The sequence below is a fragment of the Zonotrichia leucophrys genome, chromosome 3 (assembly GCF_028769735.1).
Source record: "Zonotrichia leucophrys gambelii isolate GWCS_2022_RI chromosome 3, RI_Zleu_2.0, whole genome shotgun sequence".
In the NCBI taxonomy this organism is placed as follows: domain Eukaryota; kingdom Metazoa; phylum Chordata; class Aves; order Passeriformes; family Passerellidae; genus Zonotrichia; species Zonotrichia leucophrys.
The window spans coordinates 63,108,792-63,133,618 of record NC_088172.1 but is presented as its reverse complement, the minus strand read 5'-3'; the positions used below and the strand labels follow the sequence as shown (position 1 = coordinate 63,133,618).

At 40.0% G+C, this 24,827-nt stretch overlaps 1 protein-coding gene across 3 annotated transcripts in view; it reads right to left on the bottom strand.

Moving 5' to 3' along the window:
- PCNX2 (pecanex 2) overlaps positions 1–24,827 on the bottom strand; it is a 151,605-nt gene that overhangs the window by 16,819 nt on the left and 109,959 nt on the right. For all 3 annotated transcript variants that reach the window (XM_064708512.1, XM_064708513.1, XM_064708514.1), the window contains exons 24-28: positions 23,955–24,013; positions 21,353–21,568; positions 10,228–10,481; positions 5,770–6,003; positions 3,497–3,600 (exon numbers count right to left, since the gene is read on the bottom strand). In XM_064708512.1, coding sequence (XP_064564582.1) covers positions 3,497–3,600; positions 5,770–6,003; positions 10,228–10,481; positions 21,353–21,568; positions 23,955–24,013 — 867 coding nt within the window. The remainder of the gene's footprint in view (positions 1–3,496; positions 3,601–5,769; positions 6,004–10,227; positions 10,482–21,352; positions 21,569–23,954; positions 24,014–24,827) is intronic.

Sequence of the window (24,827 nt, the reverse complement as noted above, 5' to 3'; positions counted from 1 at the left end):
TGAACAGGTACAGTGAATAATTATTTACATACATTATATAAGAGCATTTAAAATCTTGGTTTACACAGTGACATTTGCTGATTAATAGATTAGACAAAATCATGTGTAAATGAGTGCAAATTGATAGTTTGCATACACAATGTAAACTTGACTCAACTCTGTAGCCCACAGTAACATTACCTTTGCTCCACTGCACAGCAGTTGGATGACTCTCACTCCTCCAATGACTAGATTTAGTCCAGAGAAAGTTTCCAACTACCTGCATAGTCACCTCTGAGAACAAAACATGAACTGCAGAGCACCGCAGATTCTTGGCTGGTTTGCTTTCCCTGAACATCTGAAACGCTTCATACAGTGAGAGGAGTGTGATGCCTACCTGGCCCTCACACCTCAAACTCATCCCCAAAGCTCCAGCAATGCTGTACACAAGATGCTCCACAGAGAGAATTAATAGAAAGTCCTGAGATGATGTCCAAGGTAAATTCTCAGGGCTTACCAGAATAACCCAAATCTGTATTTTTGTATCCAGCATTTGAGCATGACAAAACGTGTTAGGAGCCCAGACCTCTGACAAAATGAGTCACACCCCAACACCCAGAGTCAAGGAATGGCCTGGGTTAGAAGGGACCTTAAAGATCATCTAGTTCCAATCTCATACATGTGGTATATCTCCCTCTCATTCACACATCTGGCTGCGGGACTGCCTGCTCTGACCATTCCTAAGAAAACTAAAACCCTCTTCAGCACCAGTAGCTTCTGAAAGGTCCCCAAAATATCATGGCAACTTTTCAAATAAAAGGATTGTAAAGTATCACTCAAGGAAATGTTCCTCTGGCTCCTGAGGACCTAAAGTACATCTGGCCCATGTTACTGACTGCAGACCTGCAGCAGTGTGAGAGCTGGGGGCAAGGACCAGCAGAACACTCAAGATCTCTCCTTGGTGAGAGCTGCTGTGCTCTGCCAAACACAGAGGGAGAGTGCCTGAGAACAGTTCTCATGAGCATGTCCTTCTAGCCTCATCAGCACTGCACACTTTGGACAAAGTCTCCTTCCCCTGGCATGCTTGCTGTATAACTGTATTCCTATTGGAGTCTCACTGACTGACTGACTGACTGCTAATTTGTGTTTAAACTAGTTGTGCAGACCTGTCTGAAGCAAAAAACACCATAAACAGCGTGCCCTTCATGGCCAAGTGAATGTATTTGGGGGATTTCTGTTGATAAAGGTCTTGATGTCAGGGGGGTAGGGTATCACCTCCCTACTCAGTTAATAATTTCTACTAAATTGGTTTAGTCAGTTCAGATACATACGTTCTGAAAGACAAGAAGAACTGTATTTTACCAAGCTAAAGACAAATTTTGTAGCTGCAGCAATTTATAACTTCAACTGTGCTACTCAGATTCCTTTTCTATTTCTCCAGATCCTTCTGACAGTGGAAATGCAGTAAAGGTAATTTAACCAGGTGGGGAAGTGACACAGTTTTTCCACAGTGAAACTTTTCCAGGGAAAGCTTTTGTGAAGTAGCATTGGAAAAGATACCGACAGAAGCTTCCACTTAGTCCCTTTCATGTCACAAAATACATTTTAAAAATACAATGATTTGATACTGCCCTGGAGCACTTGCTTAATAAAAAGAAAACCAGGGCTTAATTGAAGATTATATAGAACAGATTAAAAAAAAGGGACAGCGCTGTGCACCTCAGATGACTACCCCAGTTTTTGCCTTTCTGCAGACCTTCCCTCCCTAAGAAAAGTATTTTTAAATATGGAGAGTCCACTTATCAAAAGAGAGGAAGTAATCCAGTTCATTAGTATTTGTCAGATTTTGAAAAGACATGGTTTAGCTGACTCCTGAAAGTATTATTAAAATCTTTACAGAACACTATACAAATAATTATCCTCAATATTCATACTTTCCATGTTAAGCTTTGGAAAGTCTCTGATAATATTATCCGTCTGTATTAGCTACTAACCGTGTAAGCCAGTACAAATAGGGACATTGTTATTGTATCTGTACTAGAGCCAAAGCATTGTAATGAAGATTTTAAGATCCAGTGGAAAGTATGTGGAATGTCATGACAGTTTTAGGAACCTTTTGTGTTATTTTCAGATGAATTCCTAATATCGCTGTGACCTATCTGTTGTAGGCATAGATCAAAAATCACTTTAATCTTTTATCAAACAAATATCATAAATGCACATAAACTTTCCCATCATGTCCCCCAACTCTAAAATTTGGATCAGTAAAAACTCAGGACAATTTAAAAAATACCAATGACTTACCTAACATCACACTAATTTGAGTGAATAGAAATGAAGGGAGAAGAAATGCAGCCCAGAGGAAAACTACTACAGGAAGGGAATGTACAAAGACTAGTAGAAAAGAGATGACAAAAGCCACTTTAGAAAGCAGAAATCAGCAGCACAACAAAAAATAAGCCACATGAGCCACAAACATTTTGCATGGAAGACATAAAGCAAAATGTTATAAATGTCTCAGCAGATAACAAAGCTAGAATGAATATTTAAATAGACTGTTTTAACAAAATTCATTCAAAATCACACATGCTGTCTCTGTTTGCTTGTTAGCAAGAAAAATTCTCTCTAAGGAGCATGTTGATAGAGGTCTAGGTAGCTTTGCTCACCATTCTGTGCCAACACAGCAAGGTCACTTAGAAGCTGTATTTATTCAGCTTCTCCATTGTTACTAAACTCCTGTGCACACAGAGGGTTCAAATAAACCTAATAAACGCCTAAAATTATGTGGGAAGTTAAACTCCATTAAAATAATCATAATTTTATTAATAAAATGCCTCATGTGTAGCACATTGTAAATTATACTGTATAAAACTCAAACAACTCGTAACTCCCAGTGAAAATGGAAGAATCCCTAATGAAAATATAAGATGAAGAGCATATTTAGAAACAATCTCAATTGAAGCATATTTTAATTAACCAGATTTCCTACGAAGAAGTGCTCAGAATGAATGAACAAATGAGCTAGGTAGACTGAGAACAGACAAAGCTGCAGCCTCAGGACATGAGAGGTTCTCCCTTCCTCAGTTGCCAGAATGAAGTGGCACAATGAACAGGAATACAACCCTGAGGAATATAGAGGAGAACTCTTATCCATTTATTATTATTTAGCTAACTACAACTCAGATGACAGCAGTTTCTTTCCCTTCTGTAGATTTCTTCCTTCTACTGGGATGCCAGAGGAAGGACAGCATTCCAGTAGCCAGGCATGAGTGAAAACAAGCCATAACCATTGGTACCCATTCTTTCAAGCGAAAATTCTGCTCTGCCCTCCAAAGTAAAGACTGTAATTAGTTATTTAGCCAACCACAAAGAAAACGATGACCAGGAATGACAGAAAAGATTTTATGGTGGAATGAGATTTTACCTTGATCTAATCTTCTCTTGAGATCCCACATCATGTGAAAAAAGACAACAGGTCTTTGTTTTAACATGAGGAAAAAGGGATTCCTAAGATTACCTGATGGCCATGTTGTGAGATGCAGTTCCCAAAGCTCTCCGACCCAGTATACACAAGGCAAAGGAAAGTGTCACAAGAGGAGAATCCTCATCGCTGTCCAGGTGCTACAAAGTTTGAAATTAGCATGTTACTCTAAGGGCAAACATCACATTTAAAAGCACCACAAACAGTGACATTTGCAACATTTGCATGTAGCCGGACCTGCACACCAAAACATTCTTTGCAATTTAACAAACCAAGAAGAAAGACCACCCCCATCAGAGGATTTTTGCAAAATGCAAGCTTGTTTTGCCCACTGGCTGGAAACAGAACTTTCCATTCTCAGGTAGTGAGATCCCAAGAGCTTTGGTGGTGGTGATGTTTTATTGTGAGGTTTTTGTTTGTTTCCACTCCTCCCAGATCTGACATTCTAAAATGGAGAAGGTTCCTTGCTGTTGGGAGACACTGCAATTAGAGACAGCCAAAGCCCTTTTCATGGACCACAGTTCCTCAGTTCCTATGAAACATTACCACAGATTTCAGAAGTACAATATTTTTGGAGAAGTTCAGAAGCACACACTTTCAGTGAATAACAATATCTATCTAAATGGTTGATGACACTGACTGCCCATTTTAACAAGCACTCAGAATATTGCATTTATGTTTACTAGCTCAGGAGAAGTCTTTTAATGAAATTTTCACAAAGAAAACTTTGCTACCAAGCAGGAGGAAAAAACTGGAACAACCCTTCATGCATGTAAATCTTCAGGAGGATACATATTATTATTTCAGTCCATGTAATGAGTGATTTCTTAGAGCTTTCTTTGACTCTAAAACTGAAGCCAATTATAATGGAGAATGTAGCTCCTTCTATAAAATATATTGATTTTCTGGATTATGTGTACAGTGAACTTGGGTTTTTTTATACCACCTCCTACATGAACTGTGCTTCTCTACAGTCAGTGAATTAAAAAACAAAGGTAAAACATGTAACAAAAAGATAAATGTGTGTGTGCGGCACCAGTGCAGGCATTAATTTGCCTTTTGAAGTCTAACTTACTTGTTTCAAGACTATTGACATCCCTAAATCTATAACTGAATTTGAAAATCTAAGGCAGAGCACAAGTGGAAAGGCATCAATTAACAATGGCTTTCCCCACACCATGCAAGTCTTTGTGTGTCTGAACTTGGGAGCTGAGACATGGAGCTGAGAAAGAAAAGAAACGAAGTATTCCTAGTAGGAGGAGATGGTGTTTTTGAAATGTCTCAGAAGACAATTCAATGAAAACATTATCAATATAATGATGTACAGGGGAACTGGTGGAATGGTACTCAGCATCAGAGACATGAGAAGGAACCAAAGTGGAGCAGAAATATTTGGTGATGTTTCAAGATAGATTCAGTGATGTCACACCAGCTAAGATCAGTAATGGGATGTGCATTCTGTGACCCTGAGTTGAAAAATGCACAAATACAGCACATTGTGGCCAGAAAAGAGACACTTCTCCACTTTTGCCACTATCAGCAATAATCAGAAAATTAGATGGAGACAATATGCTTGTTTGAAACTGTACTCTCCCTCTGGGCTATTCTGAGTATTCCATGCAAGTACAGTAGTGCATTTCTGACAAACAACTGCTGACCATCAGTAATCTCAGTGGCTCAGAGCATGCAAATGCACAGCTGCACATCTGCCCTTGACCTTCTAGAGCTGCAGTGGCGGCACACATTTCTGTGGCGTGGTTCATGTTTGAGTCACGAGCTGTCAGAGGTGACCTGTGCCAGCAGGGAGTGTGCCAGGCACTCCCCTGCCATCCTGCAACTGTACACAAATATAGGCAAACTTCTGAAAGGGATACACAGATATCACAGACATTTGGCAAATGTACCAATCACTGGCAACACTGAAGGAACTGCAATGCTCTGATGACATTCTATGAATGGAGCCTACTCTAGCAGTACTTCTGTGAGAACTTGATACATCTGTGCTTTCTAGAGCGGACAAAATTAACATTGTTGGAAATTCGCACAGTAAAGAACTGGTTCTGTATTCAATAATCTGTATTCAAAGACTGATGCTTCTTAAGACTCCTTAAGGTAGTTTCCAAAATACTTTTTTTCCATTCCACAAAACCTGTTTTCCTTTTACATTAAAGCTAAAAGCTTGTATGAAATAAATTTTATTCTACTAATCCTTAGCAAGTAGAAGAGTAGCCATGCACCATTTCACTCATATCCCAAGAAGTAAAACTAATACTACTAAAAAAAAAAAAAAAAAAAAAATTGGGACATACCTCCACCCTTTTCCTGGCACAAAACTGAATCCAGTCCAGATAAACACTGCAGAAGCTAGCTCTTGTTATTCCCTGGAGACACGGAACATAATCTTCATCTATGTTAACGTTAAACATTGCAAGGTCACGCTCAATATAATGCCACTTTGCATAAGGCTGCAGTATCTTCTGGATGGATTCATCTTTTATCCACTCCTGGATTTTGGGAGAACTTGCTGTAAAGTATATTATACTCTGTTGACAAAATGTGCAAATGTTAGTCACTCTTAAATTAATGATTAATGATTATTAATGATTAAAGCAGACATATTTTACACAGAAGAGAATAAGCCAACTAGGAGCCTATTAAGAATTGTAATAGTATATCTATTTCTTACATTTTACTGCTTGGCATCATTATAGCTTCACAAAGTGTTCAAGTTAAAAAGATGACAATAATTGATATTGATAGCAGACAACAGAAAAAAAAATAGTATTTTTAATATCCTTGTGCCTTCCATAAAAATCCATACAATGACAGGAATAGAGAGTTCCAGCAGTCAAATATGTCAGTATTCGTGGGATTCTAGAGTCTGTGACTGAGAAGGTGATATCAATAATAGCTTAGGCATGTTTTGAAAAAACAGTAGTAAACAGTCCCATCCTCAAAATAGGGCACGTGTCTTCCCTCAGCAGACTCATTGTTCTCTGGGGATGATGCTTTCCTAATTCTTGATTAGCCACAAGGTGAGACATGACCACAGTGAATGACACAAGTCTTTTATTTGTCAATGCAGCAGGTAAAGAATAATAGAATTTTTTTTGTTGGGTTAAAAAGCTGATAAATGTAACTGAGTTTGCTTTTAAAGGACTGAAGGGGGAGGAGCATTCAGCAGGGGCTCTTTAACCAAATACATAAATGTTAGAAAGCAGCAACACCTATATCTCATATCTGTCCCTGAGTTTCTAAGTTTTTCTAACCACTCTGTCTGGACACATTAAAATAATAATAAATAAAAAAGTAGTAAAAAAATTCTATATAAACACAACTTAGAGCATATTTTCAAAAGAATATGAAACTTAAGAAGTTCCAGTGTGTTCTATCAGCAGGAAAGTCCCATTATAATGTTTTATAATATTAATTTAGAGTTGGATACCAAAGCAAATGAGGAGCAAGTATACTTGGCTGAAGATGATGTAGTCCTAGTTTACCCAGTCAATGGAAATAGTACTAAGCAAATAAATGTATAAAATTAATATATGATGGATTACAGAGGACAGAAGCACTACCAGCCCTTTGAAAAACCCCAGATGCTCTCCATAGTATATTTTTCAAATTGCACAAAAGTAAGAGGAGAATCAAGCTTCAGAGGAAAAAGACAAGTCAGACAGATATGGACAGGATGGACCCTTAATTTCTTGGCATGTGGAGAACAATGCACTCCTTAAAAAAGTTTCATGCAGAAACAATATGAGCTGAAAACACAGCACTCAGCGAATACACAGACTTCTTGAATACTAAAAGATGTTTAAATAAGAATATATTGAGAAGAGATGGAAGAGGCACAAGGGAAAAATATCACAGTAGTTGAGCAGGAAATTATTTCAAAATATATGCAGAAGGGCTACAGAAGCTGACCCACTTTGTTTGTGGGGAATAAAAATCCTTCCATAATAAGAAATGTATGCATATCCAGGCTGTCAATGAAACTGCAAATGAAATAAATATGATTTAGGAATAAGATTCTCAGTGCAACTCATTGTTTAAAAGACCAATACAGTAATTATTCTTGAAGGATAGAAGAACTAAAACAAAGCACACATTCTCTTTGTTGATTTTTGAGATAGAGTTTGCTTTTTTTATTATCCTCATCTGTGTTTACAAAGAAGCTGATTCAGCTGGGAAAAAAATCAGACTTGCAATCAGACACAAAACAACAAAATCTTCCGTCACCTAATTAAATTCTGCTCTTGGTAACTCTTGCAAGGTATGTTTTATGCACAAGTACATCCTCAGCTATATGGCATTTCTGAAACAATATGGTAAATATTTACAACATAATAAGCTACAAAGAATAAACCAGAAACACTCCAAATGCTCAATGCAATGGAAGTGCAGTTCCTGCAGAAACTCCAGCCTAAGTGATTTTTTGAGTTTGTGTTTTATGTGACCTGAATACTGCCTTATCTATAGTTCTTCTTACAATTACTTTCACACTGCTAAAAAGAAAGTGTGAAGGACTTTTAGAATGTTCACAGTGCAACTGCACAGGGTCTTGATCTGCATTCCCCCAGAAGAAACAGCTGGGGAAGGAATGAATTCTCACCTCTGTGTCTGATACTGTTTATTTGGAGGCAAGCATTAAATAAACAGGAAAAAAGCTGATCTAATACATATTATAATCTTCTCACTTTCCAAGGCTGTATTAAAGATTTTACCACATCTTTTTAAAGCCCCTGTTTAAAAATACAAGGAGAAAATATCCAGGTAATTTTCTTTTGGAAGTGACATTCTAGAGAAGGGATTTCCTGAGTGCACCCTCCCTTCACTAAAGGGAGCCCCAGCCCAGGCTAACACTGAAGGAGCCAACAGGTTATTATTATTTTCTGTTTGTCCTTCCCTAACAAGAGAAGTAGATTAAAAAGATGGACAGCCTGAGAATGAAGACTGACCTTTCTGAGAATAAAGCTCTGTCAGTGCAATATAATAATACTGACTCAACTAAACCCAACAAGAAGAGATTTGATTTTCATGCTTTCAGAGCCATCAGTGTGCACATGAACTCTGCATAGAGCAGAGATGGAGCCACAGCACACCTCAAGTGATGTGGACAGCATTTAACCCACTCCCTTCTCAAAACGGGATCAACTAACCACACCTCTATCCCATGGGATGCAAGTTTGTCTAAGCCATCTTGCCTATGTTAGCTGCTTCTCAGGTGTGTCCAGAACCAGAAGCTCTAAAGTGCCTTTCAGTTAAGTTTTTACATTCCATGTGGTAAACTTCACATTTCCCACAAATCCTCCATATACTGGAGGATTTTAAGGCACAAAACCAGTTCCAGTATATAAAGCAAAATTATTCAATGCTTTAAACTAATAAGATGCTGATTTGATTGCAGCTTAGACTAGGATTTTTTCAATCTCATTCCCCATCAAAAGCTGAGTCATTTGCCAGCTTGCACCAGTTTATGTTCCAGTTATTCAGGTTACCTTTTAAGGTAAAGCAAACCAATTGTAGTAACATACTCATTAAAGAAGAGTTGGTTTTTTGTTTTGTTTTTTTTTTTTTTTTTCGCTTAGTTACATTGCTTTAAAACAATTTATAGCCACAAACACCACTTCTAAAATGAAAAAATCATGCTCACATGCAGTTTTATTTCTAAATAGTTTATTAAACAAAGCAGGTTGGTTACCAGGCCGTACTGCCTACAAAATTATTTATGAAATCCCAGAAGTAATCAACTGCATGATCAAAGCAGCTTTGTAAGGCAATGAGCTTGTTTTTACTACATAGGTTCATTTGCAAAAAATGGTGATTAACTTATTTACAACAGGTCTGTCTCTCAAGTTGACAGAGTTTTACAATTGTGGGGATGTAAGTGAAAAGGAGTTGTCAAGGGTGGTTTGGAGCTTTAGCAATTGGCTTCATGGCAGTTCCAGTGGCACAGCAAGCAGCACTTGGCTGCTGCTGTTCCAGTAGAAGACTACAAAGCACAACAAATTATTCATTTTCTGGATTGGGAATTGTTTTGGCAGAGGATGAAGATGTCTTGGTAGAGTATAAGGTTCAATTATTTTGACAAATTAGTATCTGTGTGGTTATTGTGATCTTAATAACAATGCAATAATAGAAGCGGTGTAAATTAACTGATGTGTCAGCAATGTAATAAACCAACGTCAAATGTGTTGTGATATATGTTTAAAACAGAAGGTAAGTAGGGAGTTTGTACTACTGAAAAAGTACATTTGAGAAACAGCTCTTCAGAAGTTTCCCAAGAACTTTATGCTTGTTAACACCTTTCTTTTCCAGGAAAAAAAAAACTAAAGGAAAGGCCAAGGCAAGAAGAAATAACAAACTGTTACTGAAGTGTTGTAAAAACTTAAGAACCTAAATAAGAACACTTTGTCTGATTTTATCCCTACAGGACGGTAATTCACCTTCTTGATCTCCACTGAAGCATGCCTGCCATTTTCTGTACTAACTGTAAGTGATCAGAATTGTATTCAGCAAAGGGACACATTAATTATTATCCCCATTCCAGTGGAAGGTGTCCCTGCCAAGGAGGAGGGCTGGAACCGGATGATCCTAAGATCAAACCAAATGATTCTATGGTTCTATGATCTAACATCAAGCCTGCAGAGCAGATGGATAAACATAAAACAAAAAACTTCAAATGCTCTTTCTTCCATAGACAAACAGCATTCTGTTTGACCAGCCTGCCCAGCAACAAAGTGCACTTGAGGCAGAGAGTTTACCTTGATGTAGTATCTGATCAGGATCCTGCGCAGGTCGAACACCTGCAGCATGGTGGCGGCGTTGTTGTCGATGATGCTGTATCCCTCCAGGATGTACTGGCTCCGCGTGATCTCCCACGTCAGCCAGCGCAGGTTGAAGGCTGCATTGCACGACAGCAGGTGTGGCAAGTGCCCGGGCTTGCAACAGCAGCAGCCCTCGTTGTCTTCATCTCCTTCTGTTATGGCTTCCACCTCTCTCTGCTGGCAGTATGTCCCTTGGCACAGAGAAAGAGACGGGGTGCTGCCAGTTATTGGGGGAGGAGGAAACAAAGGAGGCCTTGCAAGCTCACACCCAAAGTATGTCTGAAGGTTGTATGCACTTACAAAGATCTGAGAGAATGAGCTAGGGCAACAAACTCGATGTGAGCCATGTGCAGCAGCAAATAAAGGGCTGTACATTACTCATTCACTACCATCACCTGTAAGGCCAAAAGGGCCTGATCTAATGTTCTGGTTCTAATGGGTTCTGAGCTGAGCTAAACTACAGACCACAGTTTCTGCCTCCATAAAAACTCACCAAGAAGCAATTCTAAAGAGTCTTGCTCCATAAGGCACATTAAGCAAGTTGATCCAAGTCTCAGTCTGTAGCAGGCTCCAGGCCTGCTACGGCCCCATCAAGGGAAGAGGCTTAAAGACAGGAAATGCCATGTCATGATGAAATAGCAAGAAGCTTCTCTCTTCCTGCTTTTGGACCCCAGCTTATCTCTCTGTAACCCCATAGGTCACTTTCCCTTAACCCCAGCTATTAGACAATTTTGGATCCCCCTATACCCTATATAAAGGGCTGTTTTAGCCCATTCTGGTAAGAAGAGCCATCGCTGGAACCCTTCACAGACCCTCAATAAAGCCATTGCTGTGGAACTCCAGAGTAGCCTTCTCCTCTCTCTACGTCTGCTGGCCGGCCTGCAGCGCCTTAGCAAGCAAAAGAGCTGAACCCAAAAGAGCTGATAATCACCAAAGAGCTGATATCCCTTAAGCTTGCTAAGGTAGCCAGTGGCTGGGAGCTGCTTGGGTTTTCGGCAGTCTGTCCCTGCAGGAAGACTGAGCTATCCGGCCCGCACAGCCTGCTCAGGGCCAAACATGCTCTCATCAGGAGCCCGGGACATCAGTCTGCTTATTCAACTAACATGCGGGACCCAAAGAAAGATTTTAGTGTGTCAGAGCACTTGTACAATCTGGGTTTTAGCAAGCTATCTTGGAAAGCATGTTCCAAAAATAACATCTACTGGGTTGTTCTCTCTCCCACTGGAGTAAAAGCTACTCTGGATCAAACATCTCTAATGAACAGCACTAGTGGCAGTACATCACAAGAACAGAACAGCTTTCTAATTAGTCTATTACACAGGCTTTAGATCAAAGTAGAGCAAATTTTTACTAAAAAGGATATGTTACCTCAAAAAGAAGTCATGAGGCAGATGCAGAAGCAATAATGCAGACTCTGCATTTCAGCCTGTGCTGTGCTCACTAGATGGTCAAGCTGAGCCCTTGTGGATTTGAACTCTATCAATGCAGTTTCCATACTATGTAGGGCACTACTAATAAAAACCGAGGTAGATGCCCATGTGCTCACCCCAGTACTCTCAAAATAGACGTTTTATGTTTTTGGTGTATGCTTCTTTTTGAAATTTGCTCTCCATAGGCTGCTGCAGAACTTAGTCCCCACTGAGTTTGTACATAAACCATCTTTCAAGGGCATCTCCTGTGATGCAAGTTACACATCTTGCACAGGCCTTCTGCCAGAGGTTCAGTACCACCCCACAGATTGCTGACTCCATCAACTGCTAAACAGACTCAACAGGAGAGGAAGATGTGAGACTGCAGTGCAGTTCAACAGCTCCCTCCCCACCAGGACCAACAGACCTGGTGTGCCACTCTAAATAGGAGAAGAATTTGGCTGTGTTCATACCTGAACATTCAGCCAGGAAAGAACACAGTGCCAGCTTCAATTCCCTGCAGTCTGCCAGCACCCCAAAAGAGAGCCTGGAGCAGGGCAGCATCCAAAGGCCTTTCTGTGGAGCATGATGACAACTGCCCCCAACTGTCTGCTCCAGTCCCATCACAACCCTCTGGTCAGCAACCTGTGACCTTCAGTTTGTATCAACAGAAGTAGCATCTAGAATATTCCTTTCTCCTCACTAACAAAAACCTTTCAAAACACAACAAAATATGCTGAAGTATGGGTTATCACTTCTTTTTTTGCCTGTGCATCTGCTAAAATGTGTGCAGCAAGCAAAACATACAAGTAAAAAAGAACAGAAAAATCCAAAGGAAAAAAAACAGAATCGTAGCCCTCAGAGATGGAGGGAAAAGATTCAGGATATTCCAGTGTTTTCTGTTCAGTTTGCCTTGAATGAAAATTTGCACTGTGAACCCAGTGTTGCTCACACACTGATATGCATTCCTCCTTAGACTTCAGGGATATAAAATATGAACAATTATTAAAAGTCTTCAGGTTATCCAAATATAAACATCTTGCCTTTCAATACTGCCAAGTACAAAACATGACCTATTAGGCTGACATTTCCAGTTGGACTGGACATGAACTGGACTGCTTCTGCTTCATATTTCACAGATTTCTACATGAATTAACACTTACTGCTCAACAGCAAAAAATCAAGAACTGCTCTGGGTTAGCAGATGCTTCTGTGAAATCAAGTCAGAAGACATAGTACTCAAACTGAAGTAGGGAAAACATTCCTTTGTACATTGCTTGAAAAGAGTAAAACAAATGCTCCACGCTGTTACGTTTATTTTTGAAAGTTTAAAGGTCTTTCAGTATTACATTGATTTTAGGAGAAGATCCATCTTCATCCCAGATGCAAAATGAAGTGTTGCCAAATGTTTGCAAGTGATGGAGAATGAAAAACACAATAAACAATTGTCCCTGATCCCTCTACAACAATGGGATTTAAAGATGCCTTTTCCCAGTCTATGTAACTATTTGTATATATTTTTTTTCTTTTGGTATGGAAATATCAAATTTTATTTCTATGGAAGGCTTTACTCTCTCTACTACCTCTTTCAACAAATACTGAATGTTATTACTGCAGTTTCTGTAATTACTAGTTTTATTAGGAGATATTGTGTAAAATACAGGGCCAAGGAGGCTGGCAAGGCAAAGAAAAGGTGAATTCAAGAGATTCTCAATGTTTAAAGGAAACTGTCATCACATACAGAGCAAATAGAAGATGATGCCAGAACATTATTTGCATTCTTAGCTAATTCTACAGGTTAAAATGCCTCCAAGTTGTCTTTGCTAGGTAATTTTAATCAGCCAGAGTTAAAATTATACTACAGGGGGTGCAATCAATGTTGAACTTGAGGAGCAAGAGTCATTCAAAGAGGAACTGTGTCATTACAAAAGCTATGGGAAACAACCAAAGGAGCTCATGTGGTCGTTTCATGGATTTATTCCAAAGAATGAAATCAGGGGTGTGCTCTTCAACATCTGGCAAACAAGCCCTTGATTAACAAAAGCTGTTTGATGGACTTGGGCATTACCACCTTGGGGATTTGGTGTCCTTACTGCTTGTGGAGCATCTGGGGTGTCCCTCTTCACTTTAAAGGTGTAACCTGAGCCACGGCCAGTGCTCTGACAATACACCAAATCCTCATTCCTGCTGATTAGTGTTTCCAAACAACATCTAGAAAAAAAACTCAAGCCCACAAAGACAACATTCAGGCTTGATGCTCAAACACATGTTGGTTCCCTCTTAATTCCTGCAGTCAGCTCTGGAACAGCTGCCAGTAATTTCCTCTCATCTTTAATGGAGCCTTGCTTTAGTCCTCAATGCACTGGCTGGACTTCAATGCCAGATTGGCATTTTACTGTAAAATTTCATTTACCAGTGCATACCTCAATCCTTTTTGGTTCATTACTCCAGACACTGGTACCACAGAGACTGAGAACACGTGCTCAGCTTTACAGCAGTTGAGCCAGAAGGGACAGGACATAGTCAATGAAGTCAAGCATTTGTGTCTGTCTTTTACAGAAGGCTAGCCCTGGACTTTTTTGTATGTGCTATAAGCTGATGATTTAAATGACAATTTTTATATTGCTTCTCAAAAAATTAGCAAGTTCAAGCAACTCTGAGAGAATTATTCATAAAACCAAAGAGCAGGGAACAGAACATGCACTTCACTTCTGCAATATAATTAAGTGTAGTACTATTAAATATTAAAATACAGGAAAATGTTTTCAGTAGTAATTAGTAATTTCAAAATCTGAGGGAAAACATTTTTTGACACTTCTTTCTGCAGTAGAAGGAAAATAATCTCATGCACTTCACTCAAGTTTAGTTATTCACTCTGTCCCTTGCTAGTACAGATGTGACCAATTCATTTGTAAGATATCTAATGTTGGAGGGTTGCCACAAGTCCATCAATGTAAAAAAAATGTGCCAGCTGAACAAAGCAAGGTCAGCCTGTGTGAGCTCAGGAGAAAGCCAGGGTGAGAACTTGGAGCTCTTTGTATTTTCCTGACACATCAGGATTTGAGGACAGACTGGTGCTCTGCCAGAACGATTTGACCTAAATGGAAATGAGAAAACTGAAACTGAAGACTAATCTTGCTTCAAAAGGATAAAATACACCTAACTGAATGATCACCCAGCCTTCTAGAATTAAAGGCTGAAACTATAGTGTGCTTTTGAATTCAATTTTGAAAACTCAGGGAGTGAAAAGCATTTTCCAAGATCTGAGAGGCCAGAAAGAAAAATCCATTACACAGCCACATATTAGAAGTATCCTAGGATCAGTTTTAATTTCCATAAAACACTTCAGTTTTACAACATATTCAGAACAGGGACTAATTATTGTGGCTGAAGGTAGCAACAGCTTGAGCACTGAAGACTGCTGACAAATAAGCAAGCAAGGTGCAAATCTACACAGAAAGGGCTCATGCCCCAGGTAACTCCTTTTCTAAGCCATGCAGAGGTCTCCTCACAGATGACTCCAGAAAGACACCTGGTTGCCCACCATTTGTTTGGCAAAATCAAGCACAAGAATGTCTTACCAATAAATGCATTACAGTGGAATTATCTGGCCCTGCTTCAACAAGCTTATGCTGCAAATCTGAATATTCCCAAATTCTGATGGATGAGGCTCCTTCTCAACCAGCATTTCTTTTCTGCTCAGGATAGCAGTATAACAAGCAGTAAGTTATCACACAATAAAAGCAGAGTGAGCATAATTACAGCCATTGGAAGGTCATCCTCTACTGAAACACACATCAGATATGGCTCTAGAAACACAAAAAACCAAGCACATCAAAGAGGAGTGAACTGAGCTCACAAATGGAAAATCATGAACCTCTGATTTAGACACATTCTGGAAACCTGCAACTTTTTTTGGCTCCTTCCTGCTCTTTTGCTTGTGGAACTGGGATAAAGAACAGTAATTTATAGGTTCTGATAGTCTCTGCTTGTTTCAAATAAAAAATTCAGGACTTAAAAAACAGTATCAATTCCTCAAACATCAAAGCTGTTAGGTATAAAACTGTGGTTTGGCTTTCAGCTGCATCAGGTGTTTGTATGTCTGAAAAACAATCTGGTTTTCAAACCAGGTCAGTTGCTACAATAACAGGCATCCCCTCTCCTCAGAAACCTTTCCTTTTCTTGGCCCACAGAGGCACACTAAGGAAGGCCACATGGAGGTAGAATTCTCCAAAGATGTTTGTTGTTAAACTTGCAGCTATGAAATACCACAAAAACCTCTCATGACACATCTTCTGCAGTGCAATGCAAGAGGCAATATTTTGGTTTTGGCAAAGATATTTTCTCAGTAAAAAGGCTGCACTGCATTTAACATTTTCCTTCTTTCCAAAAGTCTTCTCCAGTGCACCCATAAATACACATAAAATTGTGAAAAGAAGAAAAAGGAAAAAAGACATCAAATATTTATTCTAGTACATGCTACAGGAACTGTCCTAAGCCTATTTGAAATGCTTAGACAGCTTCCATTGTGAGAGCATGACTGTACACCTAGAAAGGCTTATATATCACAGATTTTGTGCATTTAACATAAAGTATCCTCTTCCCTGTTTCATGCTGTTCTTCCCAATTAAATCACCAAGATTAATGAAACCCCTTTGCATCCTTTCTGTCCAGGTTTCTAGTATTTCCAAGAATTGTGACTCTCAGTTTTTGTTCTTTCCCCACAAACACTGCACTTTTGGTTTTTAACCTTTTCTCCCAAGTGATGTGTCAAAAATGCTGTTTTTCTCTGAACTCTTTGTAATTTATCAATACCTTTAATGTTCTGGTACATAGATTGAACATATCCTCAAGTGTAGTCTCAGGAAAAACATGAACATGGGCACTTTTGTTTCCTAACAGTAGGAAGTGATTTGTAAAAAAATAAAAGTTGCAACCACTCTTTAAATAATGATTCTTCCTAGTGCTACAAAGCCTTCAGAAACAAAAATCAAACACAAATAAATATTCCTTACACTGGTACTGCATTTGCTACTGTAATAAAACTATGCACACATGCTGCAGAAACAAGGACCTGTCCTTATTAGACATCAGTACCATGCCTAGAGCACACAGCCTGCACTGGCTGCTCTCCTACCCATTTTGTGTGGGAAATAAGCACAGAGGGCCCCATGGGCAATCCCATCCTGCTGCCACAGCTGCCTGCCACTGTGCACAGCTACATCTGTGTCTGCTCTGTGCTTCTTGCCTTGATCCATCTAATGAAGCTCCAAGTGAAGCATGAATATTGCACGTGCAACATGCAGTAACAAAAAAATATCACAGCAGAGATTTAGAAGTTCATTAAATGACTGAAGAATACTGTGCAGGAGTTAGAAAACAGCTCTTGAAGACTTCAGCAACACCATCAGTAAGTGGTTTCTACACATGAAATGCTAAATAAATATTCCCCAAAAGACACTCTGTAGACACACAGACTAAACAGGAAAATATTTTAAACCTCCCTTGTTCTACAGGGAACTCGTGAGAGGGAGATATTCTGACATTGTTTCTGCTTGTTCCCTGACTGTGGGTTTTCCCATCGCTTCCTTTCAAATGAAATGATATGTTATGTATTTCTTCTGGCAGGCTGCTTTTAGCATTCTGCTGTGGTCTAACACACCCAGCACAGTTAAGTTACTGAAGGGCTCAATTCCCCCACAGCACTGTGCAGCTCCTTGGAAGCGTTCCCCTAGTTTCAGCTCATTTCTACCTTCCCCTTGCTGTCCACAAGGGAGGAGCTGGGCATTTCCCGGCAATGCCTCCCCTCTGCCTCGTGCTCAGGATGAATGACACCAAGGAGGCACACTCCCTCTCTGCCCACAGAATGGGAGAGTGAAAAACTAATCCATCCAAGGTGTTTAATACAAACAGGACTAACAACAGATGAAAGGAATCCCAGATTTGCTGACTCTCTTCTTTCAGTCTGCTCAGTCTGTACCTTCTTAGGCTGCCTGCAGGCATTTGGTTGGGTTTGTTTTCTCATTTAAAAGCTGAGACAAATGCTTCTATTACAAACAGTTAGACAGGCATCTGGATCAGTCACTTACAATGCCAAGCCTCAATTAGGATGGACTGCAAACTGGGGGGACAGCAAGTACCTCCTCCTACATTTAAATTCAGAAGGTTCTGTGACCCCTTCTTAGGGCACTACCATACTGCCAGCACAGCCTTTCAGCTACCTCAACGAGAAACACACACAGGAAAATCCAGAGCTCCACAATGCAAATATTGCTTTTAGTTTAGTCATAAACATAAAACAGGCACAGTGAACACTGTTGTGATTCACTCATTTCCAAAGCAAACACAGATTTCCTATTTAAGGAACAGCAGATTTCTGGGGCCCTCAATTAAAATTACTTGTTTGAAATTGAAATGAAGCAGCCAAAGCTCAGAAATTACAGATTACAAGTTCCTCCTCTAGCCCTTTTCTCCCCCTTGTGGGAAACCATTCAGTATAATGAAAAGAATTAAGGTCCCCTGTAAAAAACGGTGCATGACCAGACAACTAAAAATGGGAATGCAGGATGCCCAAAGCAGAGTCTGGTGCTTAATAGCTGCCACTTGACTTTACAAACCATCAGCTTCTTCCAGGGCAGTTCCATACACTTTCTCACTTCTGCAGAAAAAAATCCTACTGTATTCAATATTCAGGTTGTATTCAGCAGCCCTCTGCAAGATTTGAAATGGGGAAGAACATGCCCAGTCCACACAGGAGACGTCTCTTGGTGCTGCTTGATGGAAGCCTGCTCCACCTTCCTGCCCCTGCTGGCAGCAATCTGTTCAAGGGAAGGAGCAAAGAATGCCTTCCAAGGCAGAATTTCAGTCTCAGCTTTCACACAACTTCCTTTCAACAGCTTTGGTTCATCCCCTTATGAACTTCTGCATTCAGGTCAGCCTCTCTGGCTCCTTTTACTCAGACTAGTGCCTGAGTGTCCAGGCATCACTGTGGCCTGCAGCCCCACCAGAGCAGCCCAGCTCCTTGCTGGCAGAAGGACCAAACCACGGACAGGAAGGGCACAGTTCTGCAGCACAGTTTATCTGAAGCACACCAGCCCTCATGGGTTACCTGGAGACACAAACAACCCCTCTGGTGGCAGCACATCACCCCAGGAAGTCTCCACTGGACACACAGCAGATTACCTGCTCATACTTTGGTGTCCATGAGGCTTTTGTTACAGTTTCCATCAGATCCAGGCATCCTTATCTGGCTTGGTTCCCCTCTGGGCTCCTTTGCTTCTCCCACTCCATCCTTAAGCAGGCTTGTAATTTGTGTGATTTCTCTGGCACTCATTCCCCACAGTCCAGTGGGGTTCAGCTGTCACAGGCACAGCACATGCTACATGTTTGAGCAGGTTTTATCTCAGGTAAGTTCCTTTATTCAATCCTACACAGCTTCTCTGTTCCAGGCCAAACAACGGAATAACAACACACACTCCTAGTTTCCCATAATAACTCCTCTACCACATACTCTGAAGACCAGAGAAAACTTCCTTACACACCATGTCTGTGAGGACACAAAATGACCACACATTTTGTCTTATTCTTGAAATAGGATTATCCAGTGGGTTCAGAGAAGAGGGAGAGTCCATTTTTCTCCTATTTCCTACTACTTCCTCTTGTAGTATTGAGCAGTCTCTTCCCCTAGTGATACTTCGAGGGTAAGGAGGCACAGATTTGTACTGAGGATGAGATAATCTAGGTGAAACCATCATTTCCCCACCCCTCTCCACCCCCAGTAACTGGCATTACTTTCCAGCTCAGTTTGCTGCTGCTTTCTTGGTCCAGACCCATCCAAGACTCAGCTAAGTAAGAGGTGCTGCTTTGCAGGATGCCAGCCTCCCCCTGAGGAGTGCACGGAAGACTGGGAAAAAGGATTTTCCTCTTGAGAACTCAGCTGGCTCTCAACAGCAATCTGTGAAAGACATGAGAGGTTGTGGGGCTCAGCCCCAGCTGAATTTAAAGACCTGTTGCAGCTGGCGGACATGCTGGATCTATTCACAAAGTAAAACAGTATTAACTACAGTTAATTAATACTGAACAGCATTAGGCAATCTGCATGGAAAGGTCAATTTTCAGACACATTTAATTACTTAAACTGAGATTTTAGGGAATACAGAGATACCTCGACAGGTGGCACACTGCAATTTTTGAGTTCTGCTCTCAGAACCAAGTGCCAAATGGCACTTGCTGGCTGTGAATGATCCTGGCTCAACGTCAAAGAAAGTCTCCCCAAACCACTTTGCAACTATCCAGTTGTTCCCCACTCAACTTCCAGTTCATTATGCCTGTCTGCTAGGCCCTGATCTTTTTATCCAGCTAGCACATGGCTTGAGCATCCTCTCATATGCTTTCATGTTTCCAACATTGACATTACTTCTATTGCCTGGTGACGGTGATGATAGAGAGGGACCCCCAGTAAGGGACAACTGCACAAGGAAAAAGAAAAACCACCTCACAAAACTCCTGCAATTTAACTGGGAAGGAGATTTCTTTCTTCTGTTTGTTTCAAGTCTCACACTGAACTATTTTAACACAAAAGGATGATCAGCAAAGATAAATTCTAGAAGTTAGACTGCAAGTACTTATCCCTGACACAGCAGCACCACTGCTCACCTGGGGGACACCGAAGGAGAAGATGAATACAAGAATACTTGCACAGATCTCTTGGAAGTTGAAGTAAGCCTAAGAACCACATGTGCATGACCATATATTCCTCAACAATCATCATAAACAACAAGAAATTATAAGGTGATAAACAAATGACCTTTCTTCCTTTGCAGTTGTTTTTCCTTACAACTTGCACTTGTTCTGAATAGGCATCTCATGAGGTACTACAATACCAAGCTGTTTCAGGCATTCACTGTTTTCTTTCCACATAACTTTGCTGAGGACACAAGAGTGTTATCTTCATCCCCACTACACAGGAAGGAAAGTGAACATAAAGCATTCACCACAACCTGTTCAACATCCTACATGGAGTCTGTCACAGAGTCAAGACTTGAGCCCACACACGTTATTTCCTAGTCTAATCCTCCCACACTTAAGTGCATTCAAAGAGCCAGTCTGTCACTTATTTTCTCACACTCAACCTTGTTGAAAAGTCACCTTGATTATACTCTGCTGTTCTAGTGTGACAGAGACCATCCCAGCACTGGTTTCTTGCATAGTTTGACATAGGATATTTTCCATGGAAAAAGTCTTACTTTGCTTTTGGCTCTTTTGTTTGTTTGTTTCTCAAAGACAAGGTGTTTCAGGTTGAAAAAATTTAAGAACAACTCCAATTTTCATAGTTATGGAGGAAAATAAATAATCTGAGAAAGTAACTAAGCATTACTCAAAAGATCTGTGAACCAAGCAAACCACTCAACAAGCCTTCTTTCTGGAAATCTCATGATGCTGCAGAACATGGCTCCAAATTTCTTAACATCTACATTTCAAAACAATATTCATATAATGACACAAAGAAGTACCAAGCTTTCAGACAGACAAACATCTGTAGAAAGAGAAAGGTCCTCAAACTCCAGGTCCTACTGTAGAATTGTGATAGATTAAAAAGACAGACAGGATTTATTGCTGGTTTTGTTGCTATTTAAATCATCACGAATCCTTACCTCGAAATTCGAGCCCTCTGAGCTGAAAGGTGACAAGGCCATTTCCAATTTCAATCAAATGCACAAAGGCATTTAAATAATCTGATGCCAGAATAAAACAGTCTCCTGTGTTGTAGTTTCCCCAGCGGCCCAGGATCAAATCTCCACAAAGAGACTCCTGCAGAGATCTTGTCAGATGCTCGTAAAAAATGGAGTTGAGATTATTGTCATCATTTCCTACAACCAGAGCAGCACACATTTGTAAAAAAAAATAAAATTATACAAAGTCATTCTGCATTACATTTTATGTTCTTTTTCATTCCTACTTAAATCTGCTTCCTCTAGCTAGATGATATCTTCCTGATACTTTACACAATCTACATTTCTTAGGTAGTCCTTCATAAAATCAGGTTAATATGAGCAACATTGCAGATAGAAGATCACATTAGTAATAACACATATTTCAGACTCAATTCTTACTGTTCTTTACAACATTAAGAATTTCTTCGCTCCACTAAAAGTCTGCAATGCTAAGTTAATGTCTATATACTATTCTTAATGTAAAGAAACAAAAAAATCATTATTACTTTACATCATAACTACTTTACATGTAGTTAAATTTGAATGTTTTTTCAGAAATTTTCAAATACTTTGGTCATACAGACACCAATAATTTTGTTGGGATTTTTTTCCTTCTAGTCCTCCAGAAATTTTTCAAGGCTTTGTCCACAAAGAATCTGCTAGTACTCAAGATGAGGATACTTATTTTAAAAGATTTTACTGAGTCTACTGAGCAAGCATCAAACATGCATCACCAGAATTGCTACCAATTTAAAAATAGTAGCTGTTCAATTACATATGGCTTGGACCAAATGCCCAGGTGAACAACACCTCATCACAATCTAGAAGTGTAATCTCTTAAAGGTCTATGGCCTTTAACTGGATGAAAAGGAGCACTTTATGATGGTGATTTGTGAAAAGGACTGAACCCTTCACAAATGCTACCATGATGCCACACAATCCAACATGGTATTGCCCTGTGCTTGTACTCTTTAATACAATATATGCTTGACAATAGAACTGCTTTTCTCTTCTGTAGTGCATCAGTGTCCCACCTTCAATACTCTTAAAATGCTGGTGCACAAATACATGTACAAACCAACATTTTGTAGGTGTATTTGTATGCATGGGAGTGTATGTGGATACTGACATACAGGCAGTCATGCATTTTTTTGTTTGCACAAATTTAGGAGGAGATCTTACATGGAGAAGAAAAAACCCATAAGATGAGGCTTGCAGAGGCTATGGCTTCCCCTACAGATTGCTCCTTGACACCAGAGGAGGGGAGGGCCTGCAATTACACTGCTTTTTGAGCCCATAGCCATTACACACCCAGCCCTGGTATGGCTGTCTGTATGTGCCCATGTCCACGCAGACACACTCACCTGTACACCTTCAGGAGTGTACTTGGTCAAAATTTAAGCAAGTCATAAAATGAGTCTTTTAAGCACATACACAAAAGAAATGTGTTTCTTGTGCTACAGGGTTTAAAACATAATTCACTTATTAGCATATATAATAATGCTAAAGGTCATTGCTATTAGATGACAAAATAGCCTTAGGAAAAATCTTAGCTCCCTGCATTAAATGAGAAATAATTAAAAACCACCATTTGTGCTTCAAACTATTAATACCCCTCTTGCCTTCTTGGACACCCTGGATTACATAAATTTCTGTTTGAAGACATGTATTTATTCACGTTACTGATGTAACGGATACAGACAAAAAGGATGGGGGCTAAACCAGCAATAATTAAAATGTAAATGTCCAACTTCACAATACAACCCCTGCCATCTCAGTGGCAAGATAAAATTGGCCACAGAACACATATACGGAACCTTGGAAGAACACAGATATGAAACCTTGGTCTCTCTCATTGGGATGGGATTTCAGCACGAGACACTGGGATCAGTTCCCCCCAAAAAGGGCTCTGTCCCACTAGGCACTGAAGAGTGCCAGCTGAGGTACCACATGTTCTCTGTGTCCACTGATGTGCCAAAAACTGCTCTCACTTCCCAGTCTCACTGGCCTGGGAAGTTGCTTTGCATGGCCATGGATTGGTGCTCCTTTACTACACTGACACCCCGCAGTGCAGCCCACCATCTTTCCTACTTCTTCCTCTTGCAAGTTTTCCAACTTCTCTTCTCCCCTCTCTCAAAAAGGTTTCTCTCCAGGCAAGAGGATGTACCTGTCAGCCCAAACTGCTCAGTGGTAGGGGCACCACTAACTTGCTGCTTTTTTTCCCCAAACCTTTCCCTGCCCACAGCTGACCTCTGAGTCTAGCTAGGGTGCCTGATGCATATTCCAGACAAAGACCAATATTATAATTAACCAAGCAATTGGCAGTCCAGCAGCTCTCTGTCTGATCAGCTACACATAACTGAGCAGTACATTTACTCATCACACGACTCAAACTGGTGCTCTGCTACATCTGAAGTGCTCTGGTTTGTACACACAACATTCAAACCCTTTGCATCTCTTCAGCTTTCCCAGCAAACCCTCACCAGTGTAAATACATCACATTTTGCAAATCAAGCAAGACACCCAAACTCCCAAGCCATACCTGCATCCTTTTCGATCTGAATTGCCAGTCTGGTGTTGGAATGGTCTGATCTCTTGGTGCTGGAAATAAAGACATGTTTACAGCTAGTTCTTTTTTTTTAATAAACAAGTCTCACAATAAACACTTTTTTCCTTTAAAACATCTCTTCATTTTGTGTTGATATAATTAGGCAGTTCACGGTAATCCGTTCATCAGGCATATACAGTTATTTCAGGTCAGTACTGCTATTGATATTGTACCCTATCAGCACACTCTTTCTGCCCATTTTCCATCTTGTGGGGCACAGTCCATTCAGAATTTGGCATCTGACACAACACTATGTACTTCAATAATTGAACTGGCTCCAGAAATAGATCAGCCAGGTGCCACCAAAACAGTGAATAGAAAGAATATCTAATCAGACTTTCTTTCTTTCTAAGCCTTAAGGTAAACAGCTGGACTCAAGAAGTTTTCTTTGGGTGAAAACATTTCTGTAGGTGTTCACCATCTATAGAAAAACAATAATACCAAAATACTTTACTTAGTTTCATATTTAGCTCAGCAGCAACAGGAGAGTCCCTGGTCATTCTTATTGCTTGAAAAAGGGTAAATTAGAGTGCCTTAGTTCATACAGGCACTAACCCTGTCACCCTTATGAACGGCACATTCCCTATTCAGTATTTTCACTGCAGCAGTGGAATATAAACAACACAGGAAAAATTATTACAAAACAGAAAGCAACCAAAAAGGTAGATTGGATTGAGCTTTTACTACTAACTGTAACAAAAGACACCATTAAAGTCAGAAAATAAGGAATGAGTAAATCAATGTGGGCCAGCATGTGCTAAACAGAAGAGAATGATTGTTGTGGTGAGTAGGGATATTCAACACCAA